Source organism: Cololabis saira, chromosome 15, assembly GCF_033807715.1.
Source record: "Cololabis saira isolate AMF1-May2022 chromosome 15, fColSai1.1, whole genome shotgun sequence".
Classification (NCBI taxonomy): domain Eukaryota; kingdom Metazoa; phylum Chordata; class Actinopteri; order Beloniformes; family Belonidae; genus Cololabis; species Cololabis saira.
This window is the reverse complement of record NC_084601.1, coordinates 21,814,445-21,841,832: the sequence shown is the minus strand read 5'-3', so window position 1 is coordinate 21,841,832 and position 27,388 is coordinate 21,814,445. Positions and strand designations below refer to the sequence as shown.

Genomic DNA, 27,388 nt, shown 5'->3' with positions numbered 1-27,388 from the left:
AAAAAAGGGGCTAAAAAAATTCAACACGCCTGGAAGGGTGAAGGCAATCAGGTTGGCCGGTTTTTCTGCCAATCCTTGCTACCCGCCGAGAAATGCTACTGTACTTTGTGGTTCTGCACAGTCGACTTTCAAATTTGGCATCATTTCTTGCACGATGTAAAATTGATAATATGGGATGTTGAGTATTTGATCCTTCAAAATACACTACCCATGACATGAATTGCATTACACTTTGTGAACATTATACGATAAAGAAAGAAAAAAAATTATATCGCTTTATTTGATATTCATTCAGTCATTCGCCTTTATTTAACCAGGCAGAGCAACATAGCCTGCATGGCACCGCAGCGCACCGCCACCCGCACCGCCGCTCTCCGCCCTCGTCGGGATGGAGACGCCTCCATCCCCACGGACCCCCATACTGGGGAGGTGGTATTTTTGGCTGCGTTTTCTCGTTTTCTGCACCATTCTTAAGAAAACGTGACTCGGGTGTGTCCCCCCTGCCAACCCTCTGGTCCTCTGACCAATCCGTGCCATTCGGTGCGCAAATAACAGATTGGTCAGAGTTTTTACAGGATTAAAGCTGTCAGAGAGGTCGGATTTTTTTCTTTCCTTTTTCTGAACACATTATTCACTGGCTACTCTCAGGATGGAAGGACCATTTCACCCAGTATAACAATAAATGTTTTTGAATACGATCACAGACTATACCTTTAAAGAAAGCAAGGCCTGTCTATGGTTTTGCTCCTCAGTTTTATTATTCATTTTATTCATTATTATTTTATATCCTCAGGGCGAGAGTTTGTGTTATGTTGTTTTTTGTTTTGCTTTGAACTTTGTTAATGAATTATTTAAATGTAATAGAGAGAGCAGAAAGGATCCTCCCAGCGGGGCAGGTGCTCGTCTGTGATTGGTCGAGAGCCGCTCAGCGCGGGCACGAGCCTGCGGCGGGCACGAGCCGGCGCGTTCCCTGGTGCAAAATGGCGCTGTCTCAAGGAACAAAGAAGAAAGTTTGCTACTACTATGACGGTAAATACCTACTCACGACGCCTTTATTCTGTATTTTTTTGTCCCGGCCTTGTAGAGACATATGAGCATCAATGGGAATGTTTCACATATGAGCTCTTTATTGTAAACGTGCCAAAGGAGCGGGCTTAGCGAGCCGGTGTGTGGAGTTAGCTCGCTCCGTTAGCCGCTAGCCGGGTCTGCAGCCAGAGCGATCAGCGACTGATCATCGCGGTTTAAACACTCTGCATGACCAGCCCGTTCTCCTAACAACGTTTCAGTGTGACACTAGCTTGCTCCTGTGCAGGTGAAGCAGTCGGGACCGCGGGGAGCTGTGTGAGGCGATGCTAGTGAGACCCGCGGAGATAAAGGCTGATTTATGGTTCTGCGTTACACCAACGCGTAACCTACGGCGTAGATTTAACGCAGGACCATAAATCCGGTTTAAACGTCATTAACTTCTGTCTCTTCCTTCACGGTGGGGGAAAAATGCTACAGTGTAGAAGTTACTTGAATTGTTTAAACGTGTTTATATTGATTTGTATTTAATTGTGTGTATGTGAGTGAGAGAGAGTTAGTCTAGTTTAAAGGGATTATCTTCTTTTTTTAATTACATTTAACACCTGCAAACAAGCAGGGCACATTTTGGATTGGGTTTGGCATGAAGTTGTCAACTCCTAACAGAGGTGTCAAAAGTATTCACATTCATTACTCAGGTAGAAGTATAGATACTAGAGTTTATAAATACTCCTGTAGAAGTATCAACTCAAGTTTTTTACTCAAGTAAAAGTATAAAAGTACTGGTTTCAAAACTACTTAAAGTATAAAAGTAATGTAAGGGGGAAAAAATCCATTAAGGACAAAAGCCATTGAAAATGAATGCATCTTAGTATAATGCAAATATATTAAAGAACCATATATGTGTACTATTGAGCATTAACATGTGTTTCAGAGAGCAGGAGATATGATGACTAGTTGCCTATAAGTATTGTAATGGTGCAAAAAGTCAAACTTCAGAGGCATGTTATCATTTATCCTAAACTTTATTGGAAAGTACATCCAATTTTAGTTGGAGGAATGTTACGGATGTAAGAACAAAACTGGACAAGAACATCTGTGCCACAACCACAGCCAAATTCACTCTATCCTGATGGAGCAATTTAACTGGATAGTTTTTTTTTTTAAAGGCCGAAATGAAATAGAGTAACAAGGCTGTTTTTAAAATGTAAGGAGTAAAAAGTACAGATAATTGCGTGAAAATGTAAGGAGTAAAAGTAAAAAGTCGTCTGAAAAATAATCATTCCAGTGAAGTATAGATAACCAAAATTTCTACTTAAGTAAGGTAACGAAGTATTTGTACATTGTTACTTGACACGTCTGACTCCTAGTCACGTGCATAACGGAGCTGCAGATATCTGATTGGAACCAGAATTTGTTTTAATTTGTGATAGATTTTTTCATAGATAAAGGGTATAACTAACATACTGTGCAAGTGACTCTTTATCAAACTGTCCCAATATCATCATACCAGACGGATAAAGTGCTATATTTGTAAAAAATAAACAAATGACATGTACAGAAATGAGTAACCACTCTGTACATCCTATATTTTATGTGTAAATACATATGTATTTAAATTTTTAATTTGTGTCAAACGTGATTTAACAAGCATTTTTATTCAAACATTTTAAACCTCTTGGGTTTCCTTTCCTGCTTTAACAAAGAAGTTGAGAAAAATATGAGTGTATTATAAAAATAGACACATTTCAGCTCCTTTTTGCATTTTGATTTAATGATTCTGATTAAGAAATTCAGATTTAGCCTGTATAGACATACAGATATTTTGAGAAAAACAATTTGAGATCAACAATGTATTCAGTGCATGATGTCTACGTTATTTATACCAGCACTCAGCGACCTGATCAAATTATGCAGTTGGCTTTAACAACTAGGAAATATTCTTGCCTTGCTCTCAAATTATATTATCATCAGCATCCAGATTTTGAAGGAACACACACTCGTGATTGATATGTCCATGTGCCATTCTGTTTTAACTCTTCATGTCTGTATTCGTGAAGAGTCCTGTGGTGGTCGCTGCTGAACGGTTGAACTAGTGGGGCTGGCTTTTCTTACCACACAGTACAAGCCATTGTCACTTCAGATTTTCTTCAGAAATGTATAATTTCAGTACGTAGACCTAGAATGAATGTTTTAAATGTGTGGCCATCTACCATGAGCAAAGGTGAACGTACATATATATATTTTCCCAAGCATTGTGCAACAGGGGATGCGATTCTTATCAGGCATGCAGAACATGGCATTATACTGGCAGCATGGTGAGAATCAGAAGGAGAATCACTAGCAGAATAATGGATGAGAGTGGAGGAACAGGCAGTAGTTAGTGTTGAAATGATGCCAACAACAGCTGCAAAAATCCATTCTGCCTCACTCAAATCTTGCTTTCTGTTGTCAATACAAATGACTCATAACAAATAGTAGCTGTGTTGTACGTGTGCGTCATTTTGGAGGACTGTCATGGTTTATGTGGAGTCTGTGGAAGACGGCTGGAGTTGTGAACCTGAAAGTCAGAATTGGATAATATGTTTGGTGGTGTGGTTTATTTGTTTTCTACTGTAATGTAAAGCTTTCTTGACTGGTATATTATACAGGTGACGTGGGGAACTACTACTATGGACAGGGCCATCCCATGAAACCCCACAGGATCCGCATGACACACAACCTCCTCCTCAACTATGGACTCTACAGGAAAATGGAGATCTATGTAAGTCAAGCCTCCCCATCAAATAATAACACTTGCATTTGACTAGAATATGCATACTCAAAAAAATTCCCATAAATCAATTTATGCTATGAGAAATTCTTTTTTTCAATTTCCTTTTTTTGACATCAATTATTCTCTGCTGTAACTGATTCACATACAAAGGTGTTTCTGTAACTACTATAGGCACCTAAGCAGGGTCTGAATACAGTTGACACCCCTATGAACATATTTAGTGACACGTTTTCATGTCTCTACTCTTCCAAATCCACAAAAGTGAAAGCAGCTATTGCAGCTACTTTAAAAAAAAAACTAAAAAACTTTGTCATACACACCTCCTTATCTTGGTCCTTTTTTAAATTCACACACTGGATCAATACCCAATCATGTGTGTGGTGAACAATCCTGCGGTTATACTGATTGGAACTGGATTGAAACTACGTCCACTCTCTTATTTTAATTATGAAATATAACAGTCATTATGGTGACATAGTATCCCACACTTCCCTCATAAACCGTAAATATTTAGATTCAGAGTATTCGGTCTGTTTTTATTTATTCGTTAACTCGTTACCTGAATAAGTTGACTACTTGGTAGTCCAAGTGTAACCAGGAGCCTCTTTAAAAAAGAAAGTTGAACAAACTCAAAAGTCAAGAATCAAAAACTAACTCGGTCCACAAAACTCAAGTTTTCGATTTCAGGAAAGGTTTTGTTTCCATCAATTCTGAGACGGTTTACAGTTACCGCAACTATAGAAAGTCACCTCGATTCTCTCAGTTCTGCATAATTAACTTTCTACAATTATGGAATAAAGTATGTTCAGTTCAAAAACTGACATTTGCAAGTAAATAACAGCTTATATGACTAACAAGCCAAAGTATCTTGTGTAAAGTTTGAATATACATGATATTTGTGATGCACAAAAGGGTGCGATCAACGCGCTTTAAAAAGCATTGTGGTGTCACGAGTACAAGTCTGATTTGAGTGCATTAAATCTGCTTGGATTAGAGCTACTACAATTAGTCAACGTAATCAACTGTTAAAATTTGTCAGTGCCAATTGTTTTTGGGCTGCACGCGCATTTACACATTTTTGAGTTGCATTCAAAATAATATTGAATACAAATTAAATGCAATAATTTTTTTTGTGGGAGGGGAATTAGTCGTTTGAGGCAGCACTAGCTCGTATCACTTTACTTGTCTGACACAATCGTTTTTCTGATTTAAACTGAACTCGTTTCAACTTCGTGACGGGGAGGAGACTGAAAGTAACCTGTGGTATGTTGAAGTGAAACTGCTCTTGACCAGATTTACTTCAACTACCGTGGTAACTGACTCCAAGTATGATTGTGCAGTTAAGTAAGCTCGCTTTGTGAAATGGAAAACTCAGTTTCCCTGAGTGCAGGTTCAACATACTCAGAGCTTCAACATAACCTGCTTTCTGAAACAGAGCCGAGACCATTTATTTTTGTATTTATTATTGATGACCCAAAACAGTTACTGACTTCTTACTTTCCTGTGTGATTTTCAGAGACCACACAAAGCCAGTGGAGAAGAGATGACAAAATACCATAGTGATGACTACATCAAGTTCCTGAGGTCCATCCGCCCAGACAATATGTCCGAGTACAGCAAACAAATGCAGAGATGTGAGTGTTTTTTCATCTCAGTGACTGACTGCTTCCACATTAATGGAGTTCACTTATATTCAGGTTGTATTGTTTCTTTCTCCCCCTCACAGTTAATGTCGGAGAGGACTGTCCAGTGTTTGATGGCCTGTTTGAGTTTTGCCAGCTCTCAACAGGAGGCTCTGTAGGTAGGTTTTTTTTTCCAGCTGCATTTGACACAATCAAGGTACCCCTTACTCACACATAAGGGATATACATAACATACTGTACAAGTTACTCTTTATCAAACTGTCCCAATATCATCATACCAAACAGATAGTGCTATATTTGTAAAATAAACCGTAAATGACTGGTCATGTACAGAAATTAGTAACTACTCTGTACATCCTATATTTTATGTGTAAATATATATGTATAAAAAAAAAAAATGTAGTGGGAACCACAATAAAAAAAACTTTTTTCACCATGTCTTTATTTATTTGATAAAAATGAAGCCAAAAAGCAAGAACATAAGTAGTAAGTGGCCCCTTACAGCTTCCATGTGATTTAAGAGGGCATATTGCTGCCATGTGCTGCCGATCATCAGCCCTTGATAAATTGATCATCACCAGGGGAGCAGACACATATATACAGACAAATTGGCAGTTTGCAGGCTGGAGCATTCAGGTGTGTAATCAATCTGCCAGGAAGGAAAGACACAGTCAGTGGTCTTAGAGAAGTAATTGTTGCTGCACATGAACCTGGGAAGGGTTTAAAAATAATTTTTAAACAGCTCGGCGTCCAGTGTTCTACAATGAGAAAGATTATCTGTAATTGTTATTTGCTGTGTATGTTTGTTTGCAAACTCCAGCTGGAGCAGTGAAGCTGAACAAGCAGCAGACAGACATCGCCGTCAACTGGGCTGGAGGACTCCATCATGCTAAGAAATCTGAGGCCTCTGGTTTCTGCTACGTCAACGACATTGTCCTCGCCATCCTGGAACTGCTTAAGTAAGCACTACTGATTTCTACGTAATCATTTAGCTTTCTTATCAATCAGGCTTTGGTTTTTGTACACCAGTTTACATTTTTAAATTGACAAATAGTGCCCCTTTTTTAAGTCTTGTATCATGTTCCTTTGCAGAGGGGTTTGTTTAGATTTATAACAGCGTTAACGACTTGCTGTGAACGTGGCCAATTACACTTCAGTTGTTTAAGTGGTCGTGTGATTGATGGATATAGATTTGATTTGTTTTTTAGTCGGGGTTAACTGTTGTGAAGTATTTACAGCTGCTTGTAGCTGATATACAAGTTCTGTCACATGTTAATTATTCTGTTTTCACTTTATTTATTGGTGAGAGAAATCTCATCGTGTTCAATTCTGTGCCCTGTCCAGATACCACCAGAGGGTTTTATACATAGACATCGACATCCACCATGGTGATGGGGTGGAGGAAGCTTTCTACACCACTGACAGGGTCATGACAGTCTCTTTCCACAAGTATGGGGAATACTTCCCTGGAACTGGAGACCTGAGAGTAAGTTTCCCTACAAAAGCTTCTGCAGGCTGCAGTCATGTCAGATCATTACATCTCACACTGTATGACTTGGATCTGCTTAATCCTGGGTAAGATGTCAAGATCAAGTACACAGACTAGTGATGCACTGAGTGTTCGGTAACCGAAATTGTTCGGCCGAAAATAGCAAAAAAAAACACTTTCGGTGTTTGGTGGAATAAGTGGGGGAAAAAAACGAACAATTAATAACAGCGTGTGATGACGCAATCAATTAGCGTGAGTGAGGGGCGTGCAGTGTTAAATGCAGCAAACATGTCAGCATGTCAGGTCATTACTTGGTTGTGGGGGAAAAGCAGAGGACAAGAGAAATGATCCAGGCTGAGTTGGATTTGGGAAAACCGCTTGGTGATGGAGACGGTCACGGGACGCACAGCAGAGATCGGGGAGAGAGTGCAGAGAAAAGGGCCCCTACTACCGAAGTGGTGTGCAAACCCTCACTGTCTGATATGTTTGACGAGATCCTCCAAGAAAATAACCCAGATGCCAGGCAGACGACAAGCAAAACCGCTCAACAGTTAGATGGTTATCTGTCAGAAACCCTCTCGCATATGGGAGGGGAGGGGATAAAAAGTGAAAATGAATCACTCTGTAGTCGCTTGTATATGTACCGAAAAGAAGAGAAGTTCCCGGTGATGATTCAGGAGAAGAGACCAACATTGGATGTAGGGCTGGGCGATATGGCTTTTTATTAATATCTCGATATTTTTAGGCCATGTCACGATACACGATATATATCTCAATATTTTGCCTTAGCCTTGAATTAACACTTTGATGCTACAATCACACCAGTATGATGATTCTATATGTCTACATTAAAACATTCTTGTTCATACTGCATTAATATATGCTAATTTTAAACTTTCAAATAAGTCAAATTTACCAAAACTGTATTTATTAAACAGTTACTAAGCAGTGAGTGGCATAAACATAAAAAGTGTCATTTCAAAACAGAAAGTGCACGTTGCATCTTTGACTCCCCCTCGGAAGATCATCTGCTAAGAACATGTTCTGGTTTTACCCAGTTTTACCAGGATGAGCTGCTCTGAGCAGGAGGGGCCTTTAGAGCACCTTTATATTCAGACTAATGTAGGCGTAGGGACTGCAATGTTTCATCCTCTCCTCCTTTACTTTGCATCACTTTCACTTACTTTTAGAAATATGACGTCATATAGTCTTGTTTGATTTGTTTCGATGATAGAGATTGATTTCATGAGGCCACATTTAAGCAACACTAGGTGACGTTTCTCAGCTCTGGAAGAGAAAAGCCTGAATTTTGGTTCCGCGGTAAATCGACGCAGAACCTACGCCGTAGGGTACGCGGCGACGCGCATTTACGCCGTAGGCTCTGCGTTGGTGTAACACGGAACCATAAATCAGCCTAAAGGCTCGGCTGCGCGTGTCGCGCTGAGCGGCTCCTCGGCCCTCCGGAGCCGTGCGAAGAGAAAACATCCCCTCCCGTCTTTACTAAACCGGTTTGCTTTGAAAAGAGGTTGCTACGCGCGACGGTGCAAACAGGCGAGTTTGGGAAAGTTAAAGCGGGGTGGAAGTGACCGGCGGTCCCGGACAGCAGCGCCGACACCAGCAGCTGGTCGGGGGCCAATGATAATGCACACACGACATCACGTGACTGACGTGCGTAACAGGGTGCGCTTGTTTTATGTCTCAGAGAAGGAGAGACGAGACGAGAGAGTGAGAAAAGCCTGTAATTTAATGCCCACAGCTAAAAGCAAATGTATATTCGAATATTCACGATAGTCAATTTGTACATCGCACAGAGTAGAAGCCGAGATACATCGCCTATACTCAATATATCACCCAGCCCTAATTGGATGTCAGTTTTACAAAGACAACGTGTAGTATGACATCACATGCCTCAGGCTGCAGATGTACGAAACCATGTTAGCTTTGCTTTTTAATTGGCTAGTCAGTAGACAGAGTCAAAGTATATCAGGCACGGTCTGAAAATGAAATCCAGCAGTGTTTGGTCACAAGACCAGTGTGACGATGGTCGTGGCGTCGCTCACATTCTAAGACGAGACGAGACGGCTGATTTGGACCTGTAATTTCCACTATTTCTTTCTCGAGGACCATCCTTCGTTTGAGAGGGCCAAGAACCCTGCAGTGTGTAGGAGCCTTAAAATACAATGTTGGAAAATATGTTGACATGAATTAACTAAGGAACATCCCTGCAGGACATCGGAGCAGGGAAGGGCAAGTACTACGCAGTAAACTACCCTCTTAGAGACGGCATCGACGACGAGTCCTACGAAGCCATCTTCAAACCAGTAAGTTTGTTTAGCGTGTCTATAATTAGCTTTTGAAAACTACAAATACTTTAGTCTGCAAACACGTGGTTGTTTCTCTGTGGTAATAAGGTAATGTGAATGTTTGTGTCAGATCATGGCTAAAGTCATGGAGATGTACCAGCCGAGTGCTGTGGTTCTGCAGTGTGGAGCAGATTCTCTCTCTGGAGACCGGCTGGGCTGCTTCAACCTCACCATCAAAGGTGTTGACACTTTTCACATTCCAAAGACTGAGTACTTTCACCAGATCAAGCCCTTAACCTGAGTATGTGTTGCTTCTTGTAGGTCATGCCAAGTGTGTTGAGTACATAAAGAGCTTCAACCTCCCCCTGCTCATGCTGGGTGGGGGGGGCTACACCATTCGTAACGTGGCTCGTTGCTGGACCTTCGAAACTGCCGTTGCCTTGGACTGCTCCATCCCCAACGAGTTACCCTACAACGATTACTTTGAGTACTTTGGGCCTGATTTCAAGCTGCACATCAGTCCCTCCAACATGACGAACCAAAACACCAACGAGTACCTGGAGAAAATCAAACAGCGGCTCTTTGAAAATCTCCGTATGCTGCCTCACGCCCCTGGCGTCCAGATGCAGGCCATCCCCGAAGATGCTCCTCACCCGGACAGTGGAGACGAGGAGGAGGAAGACCCCGACAAACGCATCTCCAGTAAGAGACATTTACCAAGAATTTGGTTTGTGTTGGGGGTTTTTTTTGTACCAAAAACAAACAAAATAACTCTTTGTACTACAGTGATCCCTCGTTTTTCGCGGGGGTTACGTTCCAAAAATACCCCGTGATAAGTGAAATCAGCAAAGTAGCAACCTTTTTTTTAATATTATTATTAGGGCTGTCCAAGTTAACGTGTTAACGACGCGTTAACTTAACGTCGACAATTTTTTTAAACGCACAATTTAAAAAAAATAAATAAAAAAAAAGACATCATTTCTGGCGCTCGACGGCACCCGTAGCCTGAGGAAACGTATGGTGGATTGAAAGATGGAGAATTAAAAGGGACTTTTGAACGGTTAGTTCACTTTCAAAAAGATGCAGATGGTTTGCTGGACAAGTCTAAAGTTATTTGCATGTACTGTCGATTTAAAATGAATTACCATCGAAATACGTCAATTCTCAAATACCATTTGCAGCCATTCGCTCCGCCCCTCACCCCTCGTCAAAAGCAGACAACGCTGAGCAGCTTGCAAAAAAGTTAAGACAAGTCAAATCAAACTTTATTTGTTAAGCGCTTTTCTTACAAAATAAAAAATGCAACGCAAAGCGCTTTACATAAAACATAAAAATCTAAATAATGCCCCCCCCGCACACACACACACGCGTACAGACAGGCGCACGCACACTGCGATTCGCACGAGTATTTGGCTGAGCACTGAGGATCAGGTGAAGGAATGTTACATTCAGGTCAAAAGCTTTTTTTTGTGGAAAGTTGAATAAATATTGGCATAAATGAGCATATTTGCCCTTTCTCATGTTGTTAACAGTATTAAAAACATTAAAAAAAACATACCTTGAGGTAATTTAGAACAGCACAAAATGTGTGAATAAATTTGCAATTAATATGCAATTAATCGCGATTAATCGCATAGTTAATTACAGAAATCATGGACTAATTAAGATTAAAAAATGTAATCGTTGGCCAGCACTAATTATTATACAAGGCTTCAAATTGCGTAGATCAGCCCCGCCCCACCGCGACCCGAGTAATTGGATTTGAATGGGAGGAAATGAAAAATGATTATGAAAAAAATACAACAAGTGCAGTAGGATAAATTGTGGCTGGCGCGTATTTCACTGCTCTTCTGATGCTGCTGCATCCTGACTCGCTCTGTAGCGTCTTTTTCTTCTAATGCCCGCGGTGCAGGTGTTTTTTCCAGAAAAGAACATAGTTATGGGTCGTTGTTGTCGCTTTTTTTTCTTCTGGGCAAAAAGATTCTTATAAACCGACATGCTACCATTGGTTATTATATTTGAGAACTGTAATGACCAATTCATCAAACTTCTTGAGCTGCTGCTGAAGCTCATTGGTCGTTCTCAGCATTGTTGCTAAGCGACCAACGTTATTGACACAGGAAGTGAAGAAGCCAATCAGAATGCAGAACACGATGCAAATCCGTGAAGCAGCGAGACGTGAAAGGTGAACCGCGTTATAGCGAGGGATTACCAGTCAAACCCTTGATGTTTATGAGCTCTGTATTCTGTTTCAGTTCGGGCCCACGACAAGAGGATAGCCTGTGAGGAAGAGTTTTCCGACTCGGAGGACGAGGCCGAGGGACAGGGAGGAGGTCGCAGGAATGCCGCCAACCACAAAAAGACTAAACGAGTAAAGAAGGAGGAAGAGAAGGAAGTAGAGGAAAATAAAGGTGTGTACAATCACATTTATAGGAAGTATTCTTCTGAATATTTCTTACTGATGATAGCTTCTGTTTTCCCTCTAGAAGTGAAAGAGGAAGAGAAGGAAGAAGAAAAGATGGACACATCTGGGTAAGAAAAGTCTTGATGCATGAGACTTAATTATATGGGGATAGTAGTAGTTTCATACAACACATTGGGAAAGTAAAACTAGTTGCACTGAGGTTCCAAGTGAAGATATTGATTCAATGTAAAGTTTATATACAGAAGACAGAATGTAGTTTGGGAGGTGTTTTTTAATCTTTTTTTTTTTTTACAAAACTGTTTGTATTTCAGACCAAAAGAGGAGGGGAAGACGACTTGAAGTGTGGCACAAAGACGTGGCGTCACTGATGGATTCGTCTTCAAGCCCCACGGATTACTGTTTCACTGCAGCGATAGGGCCTTTTTGTATTCCTCTTATTATTTTTGTTCTTCCAGGCAAACCTGGTTCACACCACATTTCATCAGAGAGGGGTTTGATAACCGGTTAAGCATTATGGAAACGACACCCTGCCTGTTGTTACTGTGAATCCCACCTTTCTGGCTCATCATGCAGCTTAAAAATGTCACAAATTTCTGATGGATTGTGTGAACCAGGTCTGTAAAATGAAAACCTCCCGGAGCTTATTCTTCCCAGTTTGTGGGGCTCCAAAGACGTAGTTTACCAGTGCTCACGTGCAACAAGGCTCTTTAGTTTGATAACATCTATTTATGATGCTGTTAGAATAACCAGCTTTAGGCAAGTGATTTTGGCTTGCTGTTTGTCAGTGAATGCATGTTGAGAATGACCTCACCTGTAACATGTACCTTTTCCTAGCTTTCCTGACAGCATCCGGTCTCTAAGTTATTTAAAATCACAAATACAGTCGGTCCCTTTAGTCCACTCTTTATAAATATCTCATGGTTTTTATTTTCTTCTTGCATTGTTTGCATGTGGATGTGTGAACCTCTGCAGAGGCTGATGTTTGTGAGTGAGCGACTTATTTTTATATTTTGTATCATGCAACATGATGGAGGTCGGCCAGTAAGAGGCTCCTCCACGTGGTTGTCTGGAATTGTATCCTTGTGAAATGTGCATTGTCATAACTTTGTTATAAAAAAAAAATAAAGAAAACTGATGCACTTTTTGCCCAAGTATTAAGAGTACAAACACTTGTTAAATTTAGGATCAATGCTTGGCCCATCACAGGTCACAAGCAGTTAGTCAATTAATCCGACCCTATATATTTTTGGACTGAGAACTCAAGACCCTGCTGAGGTTTGAACCATGTCATGGCTGTGAAGCAACAGTGCCGTCTCAGCTTCTAAAAGTCAACAGGATAGGGAATCAAAAGATTTACAAAAACACTTTAGTTGGTAGTAAAATTACTTGCAATACCAACTGCAGCAGTTACTACAGAGTATTAGGGCCATGCAGGAGAAATATTTGGGGAAGATTTTTTCTTACTGTGCACTTCGAGAAGTAAAAATGAATGTTGAAATTAATTTCAAGAATAAAGTAGAAATTTTGTGAATAAACATTTCAACTTTATTCACAAAATTTTGACTCAAAATTGTACTTTGACTTTTCTCGAAGGGCATAATGATAAAAAAAACATGTTTCTCCTGCCTGGCCCTAAAACTCTTTTGTAAGTTTCTCATTGGTCAACTTGTACATTTTAAAGAACATTAGACTGCAATTTCAAAGCAAAAAAACTCAAATCTGGTTGCAGCAGGTCCAATGTTGGTAGAAAAGAGACAAGAACTTCAAAAGGTGTTACAAACGATCTTCTCTCAATCTCTTTATTTTGAAGTAATCCAAAGAGTACAAACTAAATGCAACCACTGCTGGGAAATGTTTATTTCTGACAGATCAGTTCAGGAGAGGAGGAGCTGAATCCCCTCGGGAGACTGAGAATGCTGCGGCGTTGAGGGAGGTTGAGTCTGTTTACGCCTCCAGTTCGAAGTCAAAGTACTGAGGGTCAAAGTAATGAATCCTTACATATCCATCTTCTCCTCCGCTGCTGTAACTGTAGAGAACAACAAGAAGAGGAAAGTTAACAGCAACTCGTGAGGCAGTTTCAACAAGACTTTGTACATTTACGTACCTCTTGCCATCCGGATGGAAAGCCACACAATTGATGGGGCCGAAATGACCTTTGACTCTGCCAAACTCCTCTTCATAGGCGGCGTGAAAGAACCTAAGAACAGCAGAGGAAGAGGATTACCGGGACCAGCCTGCCTTTGCACGGATGATTCCTTATGTGTGTTTCAGTATTTGAAGCTTCACTGCAGCGTTTAAACTCACCTGGCCTCAAACTTGCCAATCCTGGTGGAAGTAGTCGTGACCTCCATGGCTTCCTGACCACCTCCCATCACCACCTGAAAGGTTTACAACAGGAACGTCAGACTACTTCATCCAGGGACACCTTAGCATTTTGGTTCAAATGTGATTTAAACGTAGCTACTTTTTAAATTATATTTTTAAATCATACTTTTCAATGCATTTACCTATCAATAAAAGACAAATTCACGACTTTCCGCGTAGGGTGAGACAAATCTAGGAACGACTGGATGTGGCGTTTCAGCGGCTAAAGAAAACGTCTCAAACATTTGTATTGTATTTGTAGGTTTCCCACCAGTTCCTTGATTGTAGCACATGCTTAATTACTATTGTCTTTTTCTGGTGGTTATGAAAGAAGGGCCCGACACGGGAGTGTCCTGTGGTTTGATACTGGGCCGACAAGAACCGACGATTGACTTCTTACGTGATCCATGATGGGGGAGATGGCAGCGGAGTTGACCGGTCTCTCTGTCTTGAAAGTCTTGATGTGATCCAGAGTACTGCAGTCAAACAGCTACCAGGACATAAAGACAATACATATATTAGTGTGCAATCAAGTCTGTTTGGTTTGTTCTGATCCAAATCACTTGACAAGTTTGTAAACTTGTTTTACTTTTCATTCAGAAAAACCTAGATGTGTCACTTCAAACCAGGTAAAACGGCCCAGACGTGTGCGCAACGGACACAAACCCTGTGTTATGGAAAATACCAGTGTACCTATTTAATGACGTGGTGACGCCAAATGGATTGGCTGGTTGGTTAGGAATGTTTTGATGCGCTGAAATCTCTGAAGGCTCCACTAAGACAGTGCAGGAGATGCCGTGTATCAATGAGATTAGCTGAGCATTAATCCTGCAGACACTTAACTCTTCCCAAAACCTAATGCCCCAAATTCATGTCTGGGCTCCGTCTGCCTTCTGTATATGGAGGACCAGAGCAGAATTAGCCAGATTATTCAGGTTAACACAACCTCTTTTTACAGATTGGTCATTGGAAGTCTCGTCTGCCTCTTGTTGTCTACTATCAGCAACAACCAGACAAAACAACTTTGGACTTCCACCCTGTTTGCATCTCACAACAACAGTACATCACCTTAGGACACCATGTCACTCATCAACACCCCCCCCATCAAAAAAAAAATACAACCAACAGCGTAGGAGAGCTACACGGGACATGAGGGCAGGGGTGACTCAGGTCGAGTCACGAGTATTTACAAAAACGGATATTTCCCCCTCTATGTTTTTCAAAAATACCATAATTTACACAGACCCGGATAAATACACTGTTAAGGTGCTATGAGCAGCCACACCTACAGACGGCAGTGTAACGAGAAGCATAAAGTCATGCTAGCCGATCAGAATCCTGGGAAAAAACAAACGACACGAGTGATTACAGTAGCCAAACAAATTGTAAACACAGGTCGCACAGATGACGCTGGTGACGTTTCTGTCGCATAATGTGACGTTCTGAAGCCTAAATGTCCGTTTCCCTCTGTTTACAAGCAAACGTGAAGACAGAGTTTTTGCAAATCTCCACTTTGGCCGGGGTTTTCAGAAATGAAAGTTTTTGGTGACGTTGAGCTTCGTTTTCGTGTAAATGAACGGCCAAAATGCATGAAAACACCACCGTTTTTGCTACGTTTAAACGGGGCCTGAGAGACTCGAAACCAATAACTGAAGAGAAAACAAGAGAGCAAACACGAGTAACTCTGAGACAGAGTTCCAAAAGCGACTTGCCCCCCAAACCTCCTAGAGAACCTCTAAGCTGCTCTGAGGGCGAGGAGCGGCTCACGCTTACTTTGGCGCTGTTATCCTTGGAGGCAGTGATGAACATCGTAAGGTCCACTGATGACTGGATGTCGTTGATCTGCTTGGTGTGCTCCTTGCACTTCTTCAGGACCTCTCCCGACTGTGAAAGTTAGTTTCAATTCAATCTTTTCATTTACCAAAAGAGTGTTTGACAACTAAATATTTTCTTTATCAGATGTTAATCTGAACTTGCTCCCACGTATTTCCTTGTGTGTATCAAACCTTGGCGCTGAACTGGTTGATCTCTCCGTTCTCGTGGCCGGCGATGACGAACTCTCCCAGTGGCCCCCACACGGCACTGGTGATCTTGGGGTCGGTGGAGGGCACGGAGAGGTAGGGCTGGTTGTCCTCTGCAGAGACAGATTCTCTGTTAACACTCTGACAGGCTGCTGTTCAGCAGCATGTTCAGCATCGAGGACATGTTGAGATTTCAGTTGGAACTGTGTTAACATTTCTAGGAAACACTGAGCACATGTACAAAGACGGGAAAGTAAAACAAACTGGATACCAGCACTTTTAATTGCAGCTATATTCTTAGCTGTTTAATTTGCTGCTATACTTCTCTTGCACATTGTATTCTTTTTCTTTTATCTCCCTTTTTTGGGGGGTCATTTTCTGGTTATTATTTGTTGTATTGATCCACTGCCGTCCCTAGGTTGAGACATGTTAATGTGTATTGTTCTACGTTGTATTGTTGTGGCCATGGTGGCAATGAACTTTAAGATTATTAAAGTTGAATTCTATCCTATCAAAAAAATGATGTCTTTGCCATCAGGAGGATAAAAACTATCTATTGATGTAAAAACTGTATTGTTAAGTATTTTCAGGAAGCTAAATAACCTAATTTATATAACTGCTGAGCCTCAACGATGAATACAGGGTGGGTGTATGGTCCTGCGAATACCTACACTACATGTCCGCTATTTGTATGGTAAAAATGTAATTGGTTGACAGCCCTACTTCTCTCTGTTTTCAAGTCTTGATTATTCTAGAGATGTTTATAGATAACTAAATTAATTACTAGATTAATCAGAAAAATAATGTTTTTTCATTTTCTGTTTACCTTAAAAAGATGTTTTTGAAAATGCAATAGTACAGGGCCAGAAAATCGTTTTAACACAAAAGTATGTCCAATTAAACATCCCACGTTTTAGAGCAGTTTTTAATAAATATATTTACAGCCTGGTTAAAAATAAAAAAAACACTTTGGTTTTGTGTGATTTCAGATCCACGAAACGAGGTTGCTCAGCTGAATTTATATATAGCGATTTTATTTCCTGCTGACGTGGGTAAGCTGATGGAGCTGGCAGCCGCAGTAAATGCTGGTTCACATACGGTGGGCATGTTCCCGGCAGCGTTGACGGCTACATGGCAGCACGCCCTACAAGGAGAACGTTTTTTTTGTTTGTATTTTTTTTTTTAGTATTTTACAGTCTGTGGAATAAAAGAAACTTGAAAATATCAAAAACACAACCTCACTTTGTATTTTATACTTCATTACTGTTGCATCGCTTTCTGTTTGTCCAAACTACAGGTTGGACCGAGGGTCGTATTTCCTAAAACACGAATGCAAAAATCTCACGTAAAACAAACAAGTGGCTTTAAACACAATTTGTGTCGACACATTAACTTCAACAGCCTTAACGCGAAGCGTTGCCTTTTATGAGTAATGTAGAAGTATCTCGAGCGTTTTAGAACGGCCAGGATTTGCTCAAAGGTACCGACATGACGACTGTACACATCAGAGCAAAGTCAGTTCGATGGTACAAAAACAATTTAGAAAAACCGAGGCACTCAAGAAGTTAGAAAAATATAAAAGGCCTTTATTAAATCATGGCTTAGAAAAAGTTAAAATGCCTAGAAAAAGTTAAAATGCCAACATGTTCGATGGTATTTTAAATTGAGCTCATAAGAACAATTCTCACATGTAAATGTAGACAGAGGCGCTGGTCGAACACGAGACAGCCAACAGCAACCAAAGTGACTAAACTAAAAAGACGAAGCGCACATAAACTGAGACAGCAAGAAGAGACACAGCTTCGCTCTACAGTTTACGGGACGTAATCAGACCCAATACGACGGTTGGTGGATCTTTTTGGTTTAAAATAAAACTTCTTAAAACCTACTCCCACGTATGCCTTCTTCAAAAATGCCTTGACTGGAAACCTTTTATTTCTTAACCTCCTACGTTAACTGGGAACATGCAACAAAAACATTTAAAAAGGTTAAATATTATCGTTTCATTTTAAATGACTGTTTGTATTGAGACTGAGTGCTAATAAAACATTGACACCCCTGCAGACATAAAAGATCGTCAGGTCATAATGGACAAACGATATGAACAGGGAAAAGAAAAAACCCTCAGAAAAAGAAAATGAAACCATCCCTTATTTGGCAAGAACAGCCATTGTCTTAAATCCGCATCTATGCCACATACATAGTAAGACTCCATCATCATGTTTTCCTGCAACGTAGCCGGACAGCAGAAAGCTTTTACTCGTGCTTCAGGATGTCTGCTGTCAAACAGCAGGATTTACAGCATAAAATGATGACTGCTTGCATTGTCATCTTGCTTACGCTCAAAAAGGCGGAAGGACCAAGTTGGAATGAAAAGAGCAAAATATATATATATATATATATATATATATATATATATATAAAGCTTAATCTGCCATTACTGTTAAAAAATGAGTGTGTGCTTGTGGTTTGTACCCATCTGCTGTGGATCCCTGAGGTCAAAGAAGTTCAGGTAGCACTGGTAACCCATCTGCTTGTCTGTGGAGAACATGATGATGTTGCCGCTGAAGTCGAAGCCGCATGTCCTGACGGCAGAATTGGTGTTGAGCAGGGCCAGCTGTTTACCTGGAGAGCAGATACATGGTGAGTTTAAACAGTAAGTGTTCATGACAAGGAATAAGAGTATAAACACAGTGACATAGTTTATAACTATTACCCTTAGACTGTTATTCATTATTTGGCATTGTTAAACAGCTGACTACAGTGCAGAACTATTCAAACAGAAACAATGCATACTGATTCGATCAAATTTGTTACTATTAAACTGTTGTATTTTGTCAGAATCAAGGACAACAAAATGATATCCACATTATTAATCAGAAGCCCCACCCACGTCACTCCACCCCGAATCTCCTATTCAGGCATCAGTATCAGAAAGGGTGCAAGCCTTTAGTATAGGCTTTTATACCTACCCGTCTCACAGTCCCAGAGTCGACAGCTGTTGTCAGCTGATCCTGTTAATACGTTCTTAGTGTCCCCTGAGAGAAGCGGAGTTAAGAAAACAACCTTTCCTATCTTCAGGAAACACATCAACAAACACTGTATAACAAGACCATGCACAAAAGTTAGTGTTGTCACTTTCAAGCCTCCTTTGGGTAAAAACATAATGATCATTGTGGATCTTCTCAGTATTTAAAAATTAAATTTCATAATACAACCTGGAAATTTCAGTAACAAATAAGTTATGTAATTGTGCCAACTTTTCCCCCCCAAACTATAAACCCTGTAACCCCCCAAAAAAGGGAAAAGGTTTCAATAAGTTACGCTCCTGCCAGGTGCTGCTGGTCACCAGCAGATGTGCAAACATCCATAAAAACAGATGTTCTGGTAGTTTCCTGCTCTGGAGCATTCAGGTGCATGTTAGCACAATACCAAGAAGGAAAAACAATCATTGCACTTTCAGAAACAAATGCTGTTGTTAATCAATCTAGAATGGGGCATCAAACCATTTGCAACGTCCTAGCGTCAGAAAGATAGCTCCCAAGTGGAAAGTAAAATTGTAAATCACAGAGAAACTGGGAAAATTTGATTGATCTTATAATCTAAAGGCTTTGGTTAACATGTTAAAATTCATGACAGCACAATCAGAAGAAGACCAATCAAGTGCAACTTGTTTGGAAGGGTTGCCAAGCAAATGAACATGTTAGTATGATTGAAGTTTAGAAAACTGCATCAATGTCCTCTGTACAGCTGATACCCAAGTGAAGATGTTTGGCAAAAACCACACACAGCATTTCACCAGAAACACCCCATACTCTCGATCAAGTTGTCCATATGCATACAATTTTACTGAGGGAGGATACAGTCGCAATCAATACACCATACAGCTCCCGTGTGTCCATTGTAGGTGCCAAGCCTCTCCCCGTTGACAGAGTACCACGCGTTGACTACCTACAGGAGGACATCACAAAACAAGATGAACTTCCAAGCAAATCCACAGGTTGAAGGACTTAATACACTCTACCAACTCACAGTGTCTTTGGCCACAGAGAAGATCAGGTCTCCTTCTCTGTTGTACTTGATTTGAGTGATGGACCTCTCGTGGCCCTGGAGCAGGATGGGTTTCTGCGAACAACAACACAGCGGGTCAGTACGGAAACTTCAACGTCCATGTTTTTATATATATAATATATATATATATATATATATATATATATATTCATTTTTTTTCCCACAAAATGCAATAAGTACATCTGCACTCTCTGCTAACAACCGACTAATTTATCTCAACACAAGACAACAATGGTCATGTTTAGGGTTGCCAACTCCGTGAAAAAAATAAAGGACCCCTCATCTGCAGGGCCGGCCGACCCGATTGTCTTCACCTTTCCTGGCGTGGTGAATTTTTTTAGCCCCTTTTTTTGTGAGTGAAACGATTTTTTAACTATTTGACTCGAACCTGAATTGAATTAGATGCATATGCACATGCAAATTTCCCCTCTGTGGGACTATTAAAGGATTATCTTATCTTATATTTTTGAATCCCATGAACACATGGAAAACAAAACTTTTTTTTATTATCCAGCAACTCACTTTAATACAAAATAACAAAATCTGAATCAGAATCATCTTTATTGGCCAGGTTCGAACATTGTCCAACAAGGAATTTGACTCCGGTAATTTTGCTCTTTAGGCAGTAAATTAACAAAAATAAACAAATGTGGTATTTGTTGACATATATACACAATAAACATTTAAGGTGCAGCAGTTTGAGGTAGAGGAAGAAAGACGGCTCTGAATAAAATAACCTATATACAATTATACAAAACAAGTTATACAAAAAATTGAAATGAACTGAATAAAACAAGTATCTTTCTTAAACAGAAACCTGTCCTGCTTAACTTAAAATTGTAGAAATTAATATAAAAGAATAGAAAGAAAGCAGAACATCAATTCTGTAATAGTGCACAGTCTGTAGAAAACTTGTAAATATATTTGTGCCTCAAAGGCTATGACTGTAGGCTACAGTTGTAGTAAAACAGAAAAAAATAACTTATGAACTCAACAGCTCAATGCCATTTTATGACTATTTTTTGACTCTCACAGTAATACTGGACACGTACTTTAGTTTATAAATACGGGACGGTTTGCAACCCTAATCTCGACACAAGACAACAATGGTCATGTTGTACCAGCTGCCATCACATCTCCATCACATTTCCATCACATCTCCATCACATTGCTGCGTCATGAACCTCTAACTGTCGAACATGCACGACAACACTTGTTTGATAAGTGTCCAATGTGTGATTAAAGGTATGACAACACATGCTGGAGAGCAGCTCGGAGGAGACAGGGCAGAACCAGATCCGTGATAACGGTAGCTATTCTGGAAGCTAAGCTAAGGCTAGCCCAAGTACAAGTAACCATTACAATTAGAACATGGCCATCAGTCGGGCTGGAGCAAAACTCGTTTGAAACATTTCCCGTGGTAAAATACTAACCATGTTTGTCCCCTGCGCGCTACCAGCCGGCCCAGTATGTGTGCTGCGCCTCGCGTAAAGACGGAAAAGTCTACACTCGTGTTTCAGGCGCTGCTGCGGCGGCAGAAAGGAAGTGGAGCAGTTCCGGGGTCACGTGGTGACACACGTCACTTCCGGCGCTTCGCCCTGCCTGGGCCCACCATGGCGCAGTTACATACGATACTACCAAGATTGGCGATTAACGAGTGTAACTTGAATGCAGGGGTGCAGATCCGATGTCAGGATAGGGGGGGACACCAACTTGATTTTAATTTTAAATTTTTTGCCAATATGCAACTAATACCATGCCATAAATTGATAAAGGCTCGCCAAAAAATACTGCACAGGGAATCATTTATTGTGCTTACCTTTCTTGTTTATTTGTCCTAAACAGCCAACAGTGTGTGTCACTGCTTACTTAACTGTCATATTCGTAAATCATAATTTTAAGAGGTTTTGGGCATGTAGTGTCTACTCATCTCAAATTCTTCTCACCGTCTTCCTTTTGTCCTATGGGACTACTTTATGCACGATCAATTGATATATGGATGAAATATGGAGACCTAAACAAGTTGTTTAAACTAACTGACCATGTTTTAACACAGTAATGGTGGTAAATAGTTCTAAAAAAAAGGACCCATTGCTAAGAGCACAATAAACACAGCACAAGTTGACCCAGCATCAAATTTATTTACATGTCCATGTTCGTTTTCATTGTCATTTCCCAGGACTCCCTGGAAGAAGAGATCCTGTATCTTAATAGGCTAACCCTTCTTGTCTGTATAAATCAAATCAAATCAAATCAAATCAAACTTTATTTTTAAAGCACCTTTCATACAAAAAAAATGTAACACAAAGTGCTTTTCATAAAACATAAACATAAAATGTATTAGTGCCCCCCTCCCCCTCCCCGCACACACACAGATAGACACAAGCAGACACATGGTGCAGACATGGCTAGGCACAGAGGATCCAGGTGAGGAAACGGTAACAGGGAGCCGTCCACGCCAGGAGGTCCCATAGCCCGCAGCTAGAAGGGGGGGGGGGGGGGCCCACAGAGACCATCCCGGCCCGGACGGATAGAGGAGTCCGCACCACAGCGGTGAAGCCGTGGTGCAGAGCTCCACCACCATCCAGGCCAGAACCACCCCCAGGACGACCCCCTGCAGGCCAGAGTCACTCCCAGCATGGAGGCTCCCCATGAGGAAACACTGGAGATAAAAGCTACAAGAAAACAGGATAAAATACACTAATAGAGTTTAAAAAGTATAACATAACGTAAAATCCTAAAAGTATGTCTAAAAAGCAAGACATTAAAAACTAAAGGACTAAGACAGTAAAATGTATAAAATAGACCATAAATAACGACTAAAATATTTAGATAAAACATTAAGATAAAACAATGAGAATAAATTATGATAATAAAAAGGATAAACTAACTATAAAACAGAGTAGTAAGATCCAATAAAAATAAGGGTGAGCATAAAAAATGTAAAAGAGTTAAATGAGTCAGTTAAAAGCCTGATTAAAGAGATGGGTCTTGAGCCTCTTTTTAAAAACATCAACAGTCTCTGCGGCCCTGAGGTTCTCCGGGAGGCTGTTCCACAATCGGGGACCATAAAAACTGAATGCCGCCTCCCCGTGTGTCCTAGTTCTAACTTTTGGTATGGTTAAAAGGCCAGCACCGGAGGACCTCAGGGTCCGTGAGGGTTGATAGGGTAAAAGTAGTGCAGACAAATAAGAAGGCCCAAGACCATTAAGACACTTAAAAACTAGTAAAAGAACCTTAAAATCAACCCTGAAGCGCACAGGGAGCCAATGCAGCGATTTTAAAACAGGTGTAATGTGCTCCCGCCCTCTGGTCCTCGTCAGCACGCGTGCGGCTGAGTTCTGTAGTAATTGTAGATTGTACATGTTCTTTTTGGGAAGACCAGAGAGCAGGGCGTTACAATAATCTAAACGACATGAGATAAAAGCATGCATTAGCACCTCCGTGCTGGCCTGAGAGAGAAACGGGCGGACTCTGGCTATGTTCTTAAGATGGTAAAAACCGATCTTTGTTATGTTTTTAATATGTGGAATAAAAGTGAGCTCAGAGTCAAAAATCACGCCCAGATTTTTAACTGATTTTGAGGGTTTAAAATCCTGTAACTTTGGTAAAAGTTTCTCTCTCTGGCCTTCAGGACCGATGAGTAAAATCTCTGTTTTGCCCTGGTTGAGCTGTAGGAAGTTTGCTGCCATCCATGACTTGATGTCTAAAATACAGTTAAAAAGGGCATCAATTGGCCCAGTGTCATCAGGAGACACGGCGATGTACAGTTGCGTATCGTCAGCATAGCTGTGGAAGCTGATGCCGTGTCTCCTGATGACGTCCCCAAGGGGCAGCATGTACAGATTAAAAAGAGTTGGACCTAAAATTGACCCTTGGGGAACCCCACACCTTATCTTATAGATTCCTGAGGAACATGTATCCATACTTACGAAGAAACTACGATCAGTGAGGTAGGACGTGAACCATTTAAGAACAGTACCAGAGAGGCCGACCAGGTGCTTCAGTCTGTTTAATAAAATGTGATGGTCTACTGTATCGAAGGCGGCGGTTAGATCCAGCAGAACCAAGACTGTGAGTTTTTGGTTATCTAAATTGCACCTGATGTCATTTAAAATCTTTAAAAGTGCTGTCTCTGTACTGTGGTTCATCCTAAAACCGGACTGATGAGCCTCTAAAATGTGTGTTGAGTTTAAAAATTCATTCACTTGATTAAAAACAAGTTTTTCTAAAATTTTACTTAAAAACGGTAAGTTGGATACAGGCCGGTAGTTATTTAAAACATTGGGGTCCAACCCACTCTTCTTCAGAAGGGGCTTCACCACCGCCGTTTTAAAGGCGGCGGGGAAGACACCCGTCTGAAGAGAACAGTTGACCAAATACAAAAGCTGTTCCTCAAAGAATCCATAGAGTGTTTTAAAAAACGGTGTGGGAATGGGGTCTAAAAGGCAGGTTGTGGGCTTTACCTTGGAGAAAACTCTACAAAGTGTCCCCGCATCAACCAAGGCAAAACTCTCCAGTGTTTCCTCAGGTAAAAGCACTGATCCAGGTGTGTTAAGAGTTAAAATCTGTTGAGATAAAAGACTGGATCTAATGTCATCAATTTTACCCCTGAAGTGGTCTGCAAAATCCTCACAGTAATGGTCTGTTGCTGTTTTATGGGATCTGTCAGGGTTTCCATTTGTTAAAAAATCTATTGTGGAGAATAAGAATTTGGAATTGTTTTTGTTATTTAAAATTAAGTTTTTGAAATGTGAAGTTCTTGCTTTTTTAATAGTATTATTGTAGTTTTTAAGGAGTTGGCATAAAATTTCATAGTGTATGGTTAATTTTGATTTCCTCCATCTCCTTTCAGCACTCCTGCAGTTTCTTTTTAGTTTCTTTATTTCCTCAGTTCTCCATGGGGGTGTAGGTTTTCTGCTAATTCTTTTGGTTAAAATCGGAGCCACTGAGTCCAGCGTTGTTTTGAGTATTTTGTTAAAATTGTCAACGATAAAATCACAGGGTGCTGGTAAAATCTCTGCAGGAGTGTTCTGTAAAATCTGGATAAAATTTGCAGCCACTTCAGGAGTTAGGTTACGTTTCCTCACCGTTCTCACCGGGGCCTCCCGCTGGTTAAAACTGGTGATGTTAAAAAACACGCAGAAATGGTCAGACACAGCCAGGTCCACAACAGAGCACGCACCCAGGGACAGGCCGTAATCTTCTTATCTGTATCTAGACAACTCATGGATTATACAACTTGACAATAAATTCATATTCATTAATTTATATAGTCATTAATTTAGAGAAGAGACAACAAAATCATGAAAATTATCAACAAAATGTACCCATGTTGCCCTTTTTATCATCAATCTGACCAGTAGACACAACAAAATCAGGAAAATTATCAACAAATATTCTACATATTCAACCTTTAAGTCTGAAAATACATTTGTTCAATTTTGAATAATTTAGGGTATTTTTATTGGGGGGGAAAATTAATGTTTTTCAGAAATTGGGGGGGGGGCATGTCCCCCCCGGGATCTGCACCCATGCTTGAATGATAATAAGTGTAATAACAAAGTGATTAATGCTGCCTGGAAACCAATAGTATTTTATGATTATAACGGAGGGTTAAAACCTCAAGAGAATGAGAAAATAACTGCGTCTATGTTGATAAAAACTCATTCTATTAGATTAGATTAGATTATTAGATGGCCCATTTCCACAAAGATTGAGGAAAGTCACTTTAAAATATTGTATAAAGTGTACCCGGTTGCAGAATTCCTTAAAAAAATTCAAGTTCAAAGTTGATCAATGTGCTTTCTGTAATGTAGCAGATGAAACTTTAGAACATATGTTTTTCCTGTGTCCGGTGTCCAGAAACTTCTGGTTAGAATTAAGAAACTGGTTACTACTTAGAGTAGAGGACATACCAGTCTTCGATATCTCTCATATTTTTTTCCTATATAGATAACTTGAAGTCGAATGTATCTGACATAATAAATATAGTTATTCTCATGGGTAAATATCATATTCATTGTAGTAAGTGGAGGAATAGCAAACCCTCTGAGCGGTTTTTAAATGATTTTAAATTATTCTTCTTATTCCTAAGAAAAATAGACTTGAATGGCTAAAAAGATTTGTGAGGATATATCTTGTTTTCTGCTTTTATAATGCCTCAGTCCTTGCTCCTCTTTTTGGTACTTTTGTTTGCCTGATTTTAAATACTGTGATACTTTTATAGTTTGCACTTTATAAAAACCCCTGTTTGTCTTTTATTTCAATATATAGTTAATTGTTTTTTCTATATAGCTCTATCTTTGACAGCATCTTATATTATGTCTACTAAGTATACTATCATCCTTACGAGAAGATGTTTAATTACTGTTCTATGTTGTTTTATTGTGTTCAATAAAGATTTTCATCATATTTGATGAAATTACCACCATTTTTCTGATAATACACAAACTAGGTAATTTGAAAGACAAACCCGCTCCTCTGGCGCCCCCTGCAGCTCGCACTGCAGTTTACAAGTGTCCACCGTCCCCGTTGCAGCTCCGCCAATCACCGCCAGGGGGCGCGCTAAGAGTCATGCACACGCACGATACAAACCTCCACCCTCTCCCCTCACATGTGAACTGAAGCGCCTGGGAGAGTTTTATTAAAAGGGTGGAGAGACAGTTACTACTTACACATGTAAGCAAAGTAAGCCAAAAAGAAAGAAACGGAACATGGTGGAAATAAAACCTGGGCGAATATTGGAGTGGCTTTTCAGCGGTGGAGGGAGCTGCAGGACTTGAACTTTTCAATTGGATACAGAATTAGTATTTCTTCTACCAGATAATTATTTAACTTTTGCTTGCTTTCGTTTTTATTCTTTGTCATTTAGCAGCAGTGTTTACAATAAGGTGTAGTAACGCCTGCACATTGTAAAAGATGAACATTGTCTAAGGAGGTTAGTTTTATTATACTGAGAAGTTGGTTTGCATTTATTTATTCAAAGATTATTTGTACGTTATTTCTAAATGTTGGTATGGTTTCCTCTGGTAAAGTAATCTGATTGTAACATCAAATACAAATGTTATTGTGCAGTTATCAGGCAAGCTCTCTGGTCATGACATCCACTGATGTAAACACTTGACAACACACTCACTAAGTAAATATAAGTGACATTTAGGAGGTCAAAACCCACCATATTTTTTTTAATTCCTCTCTTTAATGAAAAATATGCAACAAATATTTTATAGTGAAACATGCCCTGAGTCATAGTTCAGCCAAGAACTCAAAC

The 27,388-nt window shown here is 40.2% G+C and overlaps 2 protein-coding genes across 2 annotated transcripts; one reads left to right on the top strand and one right to left on the bottom strand.

The window, feature by feature from the left end:
- Positions 1-924: 924 nt before the first annotated feature.
- LOC133460497 (probable histone deacetylase 1-B) lies at positions 925-12,813 on the top strand. Its single transcript, XM_061741079.1, has 12 exons — positions 925-1,029; positions 3,675-3,787; positions 5,316-5,433; positions 5,526-5,600; positions 6,263-6,401; positions 6,787-6,928; positions 9,160-9,252; positions 9,365-9,473; positions 9,556-9,936; positions 11,490-11,645; positions 11,721-11,766; positions 11,971-12,813. The coding sequence occupies exons 1-12, from the start codon at positions 981-983 to the stop codon at positions 11,996-11,998; spliced, it is 1,449 nt and encodes a 482-aa protein (XP_061597063.1). The 5' UTR covers positions 925-980; the 3' UTR covers positions 11,999-12,813.
- A 611-nt stretch (positions 12,814-13,424) lies between these two features.
- Positions 13,425-21,674, bottom strand: eif3i (eukaryotic translation initiation factor 3, subunit I). The gene is made up of 11 exons (XM_061741091.1): positions 21,549-21,674; positions 20,077-20,169; positions 19,908-19,995; positions 19,017-19,082; positions 18,520-18,669; positions 16,030-16,157; positions 15,797-15,907; positions 14,424-14,513; positions 13,964-14,037; positions 13,764-13,856; positions 13,425-13,685 (listed from the first exon to the last, which is right to left on the bottom strand). The coding sequence occupies exons 1-11, from the start codon at positions 21,549-21,551 to the stop codon at positions 13,604-13,606; spliced, it is 978 nt and encodes a 325-aa protein (XP_061597075.1). The 5' UTR covers positions 21,552-21,674; the 3' UTR covers positions 13,425-13,603.
- Positions 21,675-27,388: the final 5,714 nt, after the last annotated feature.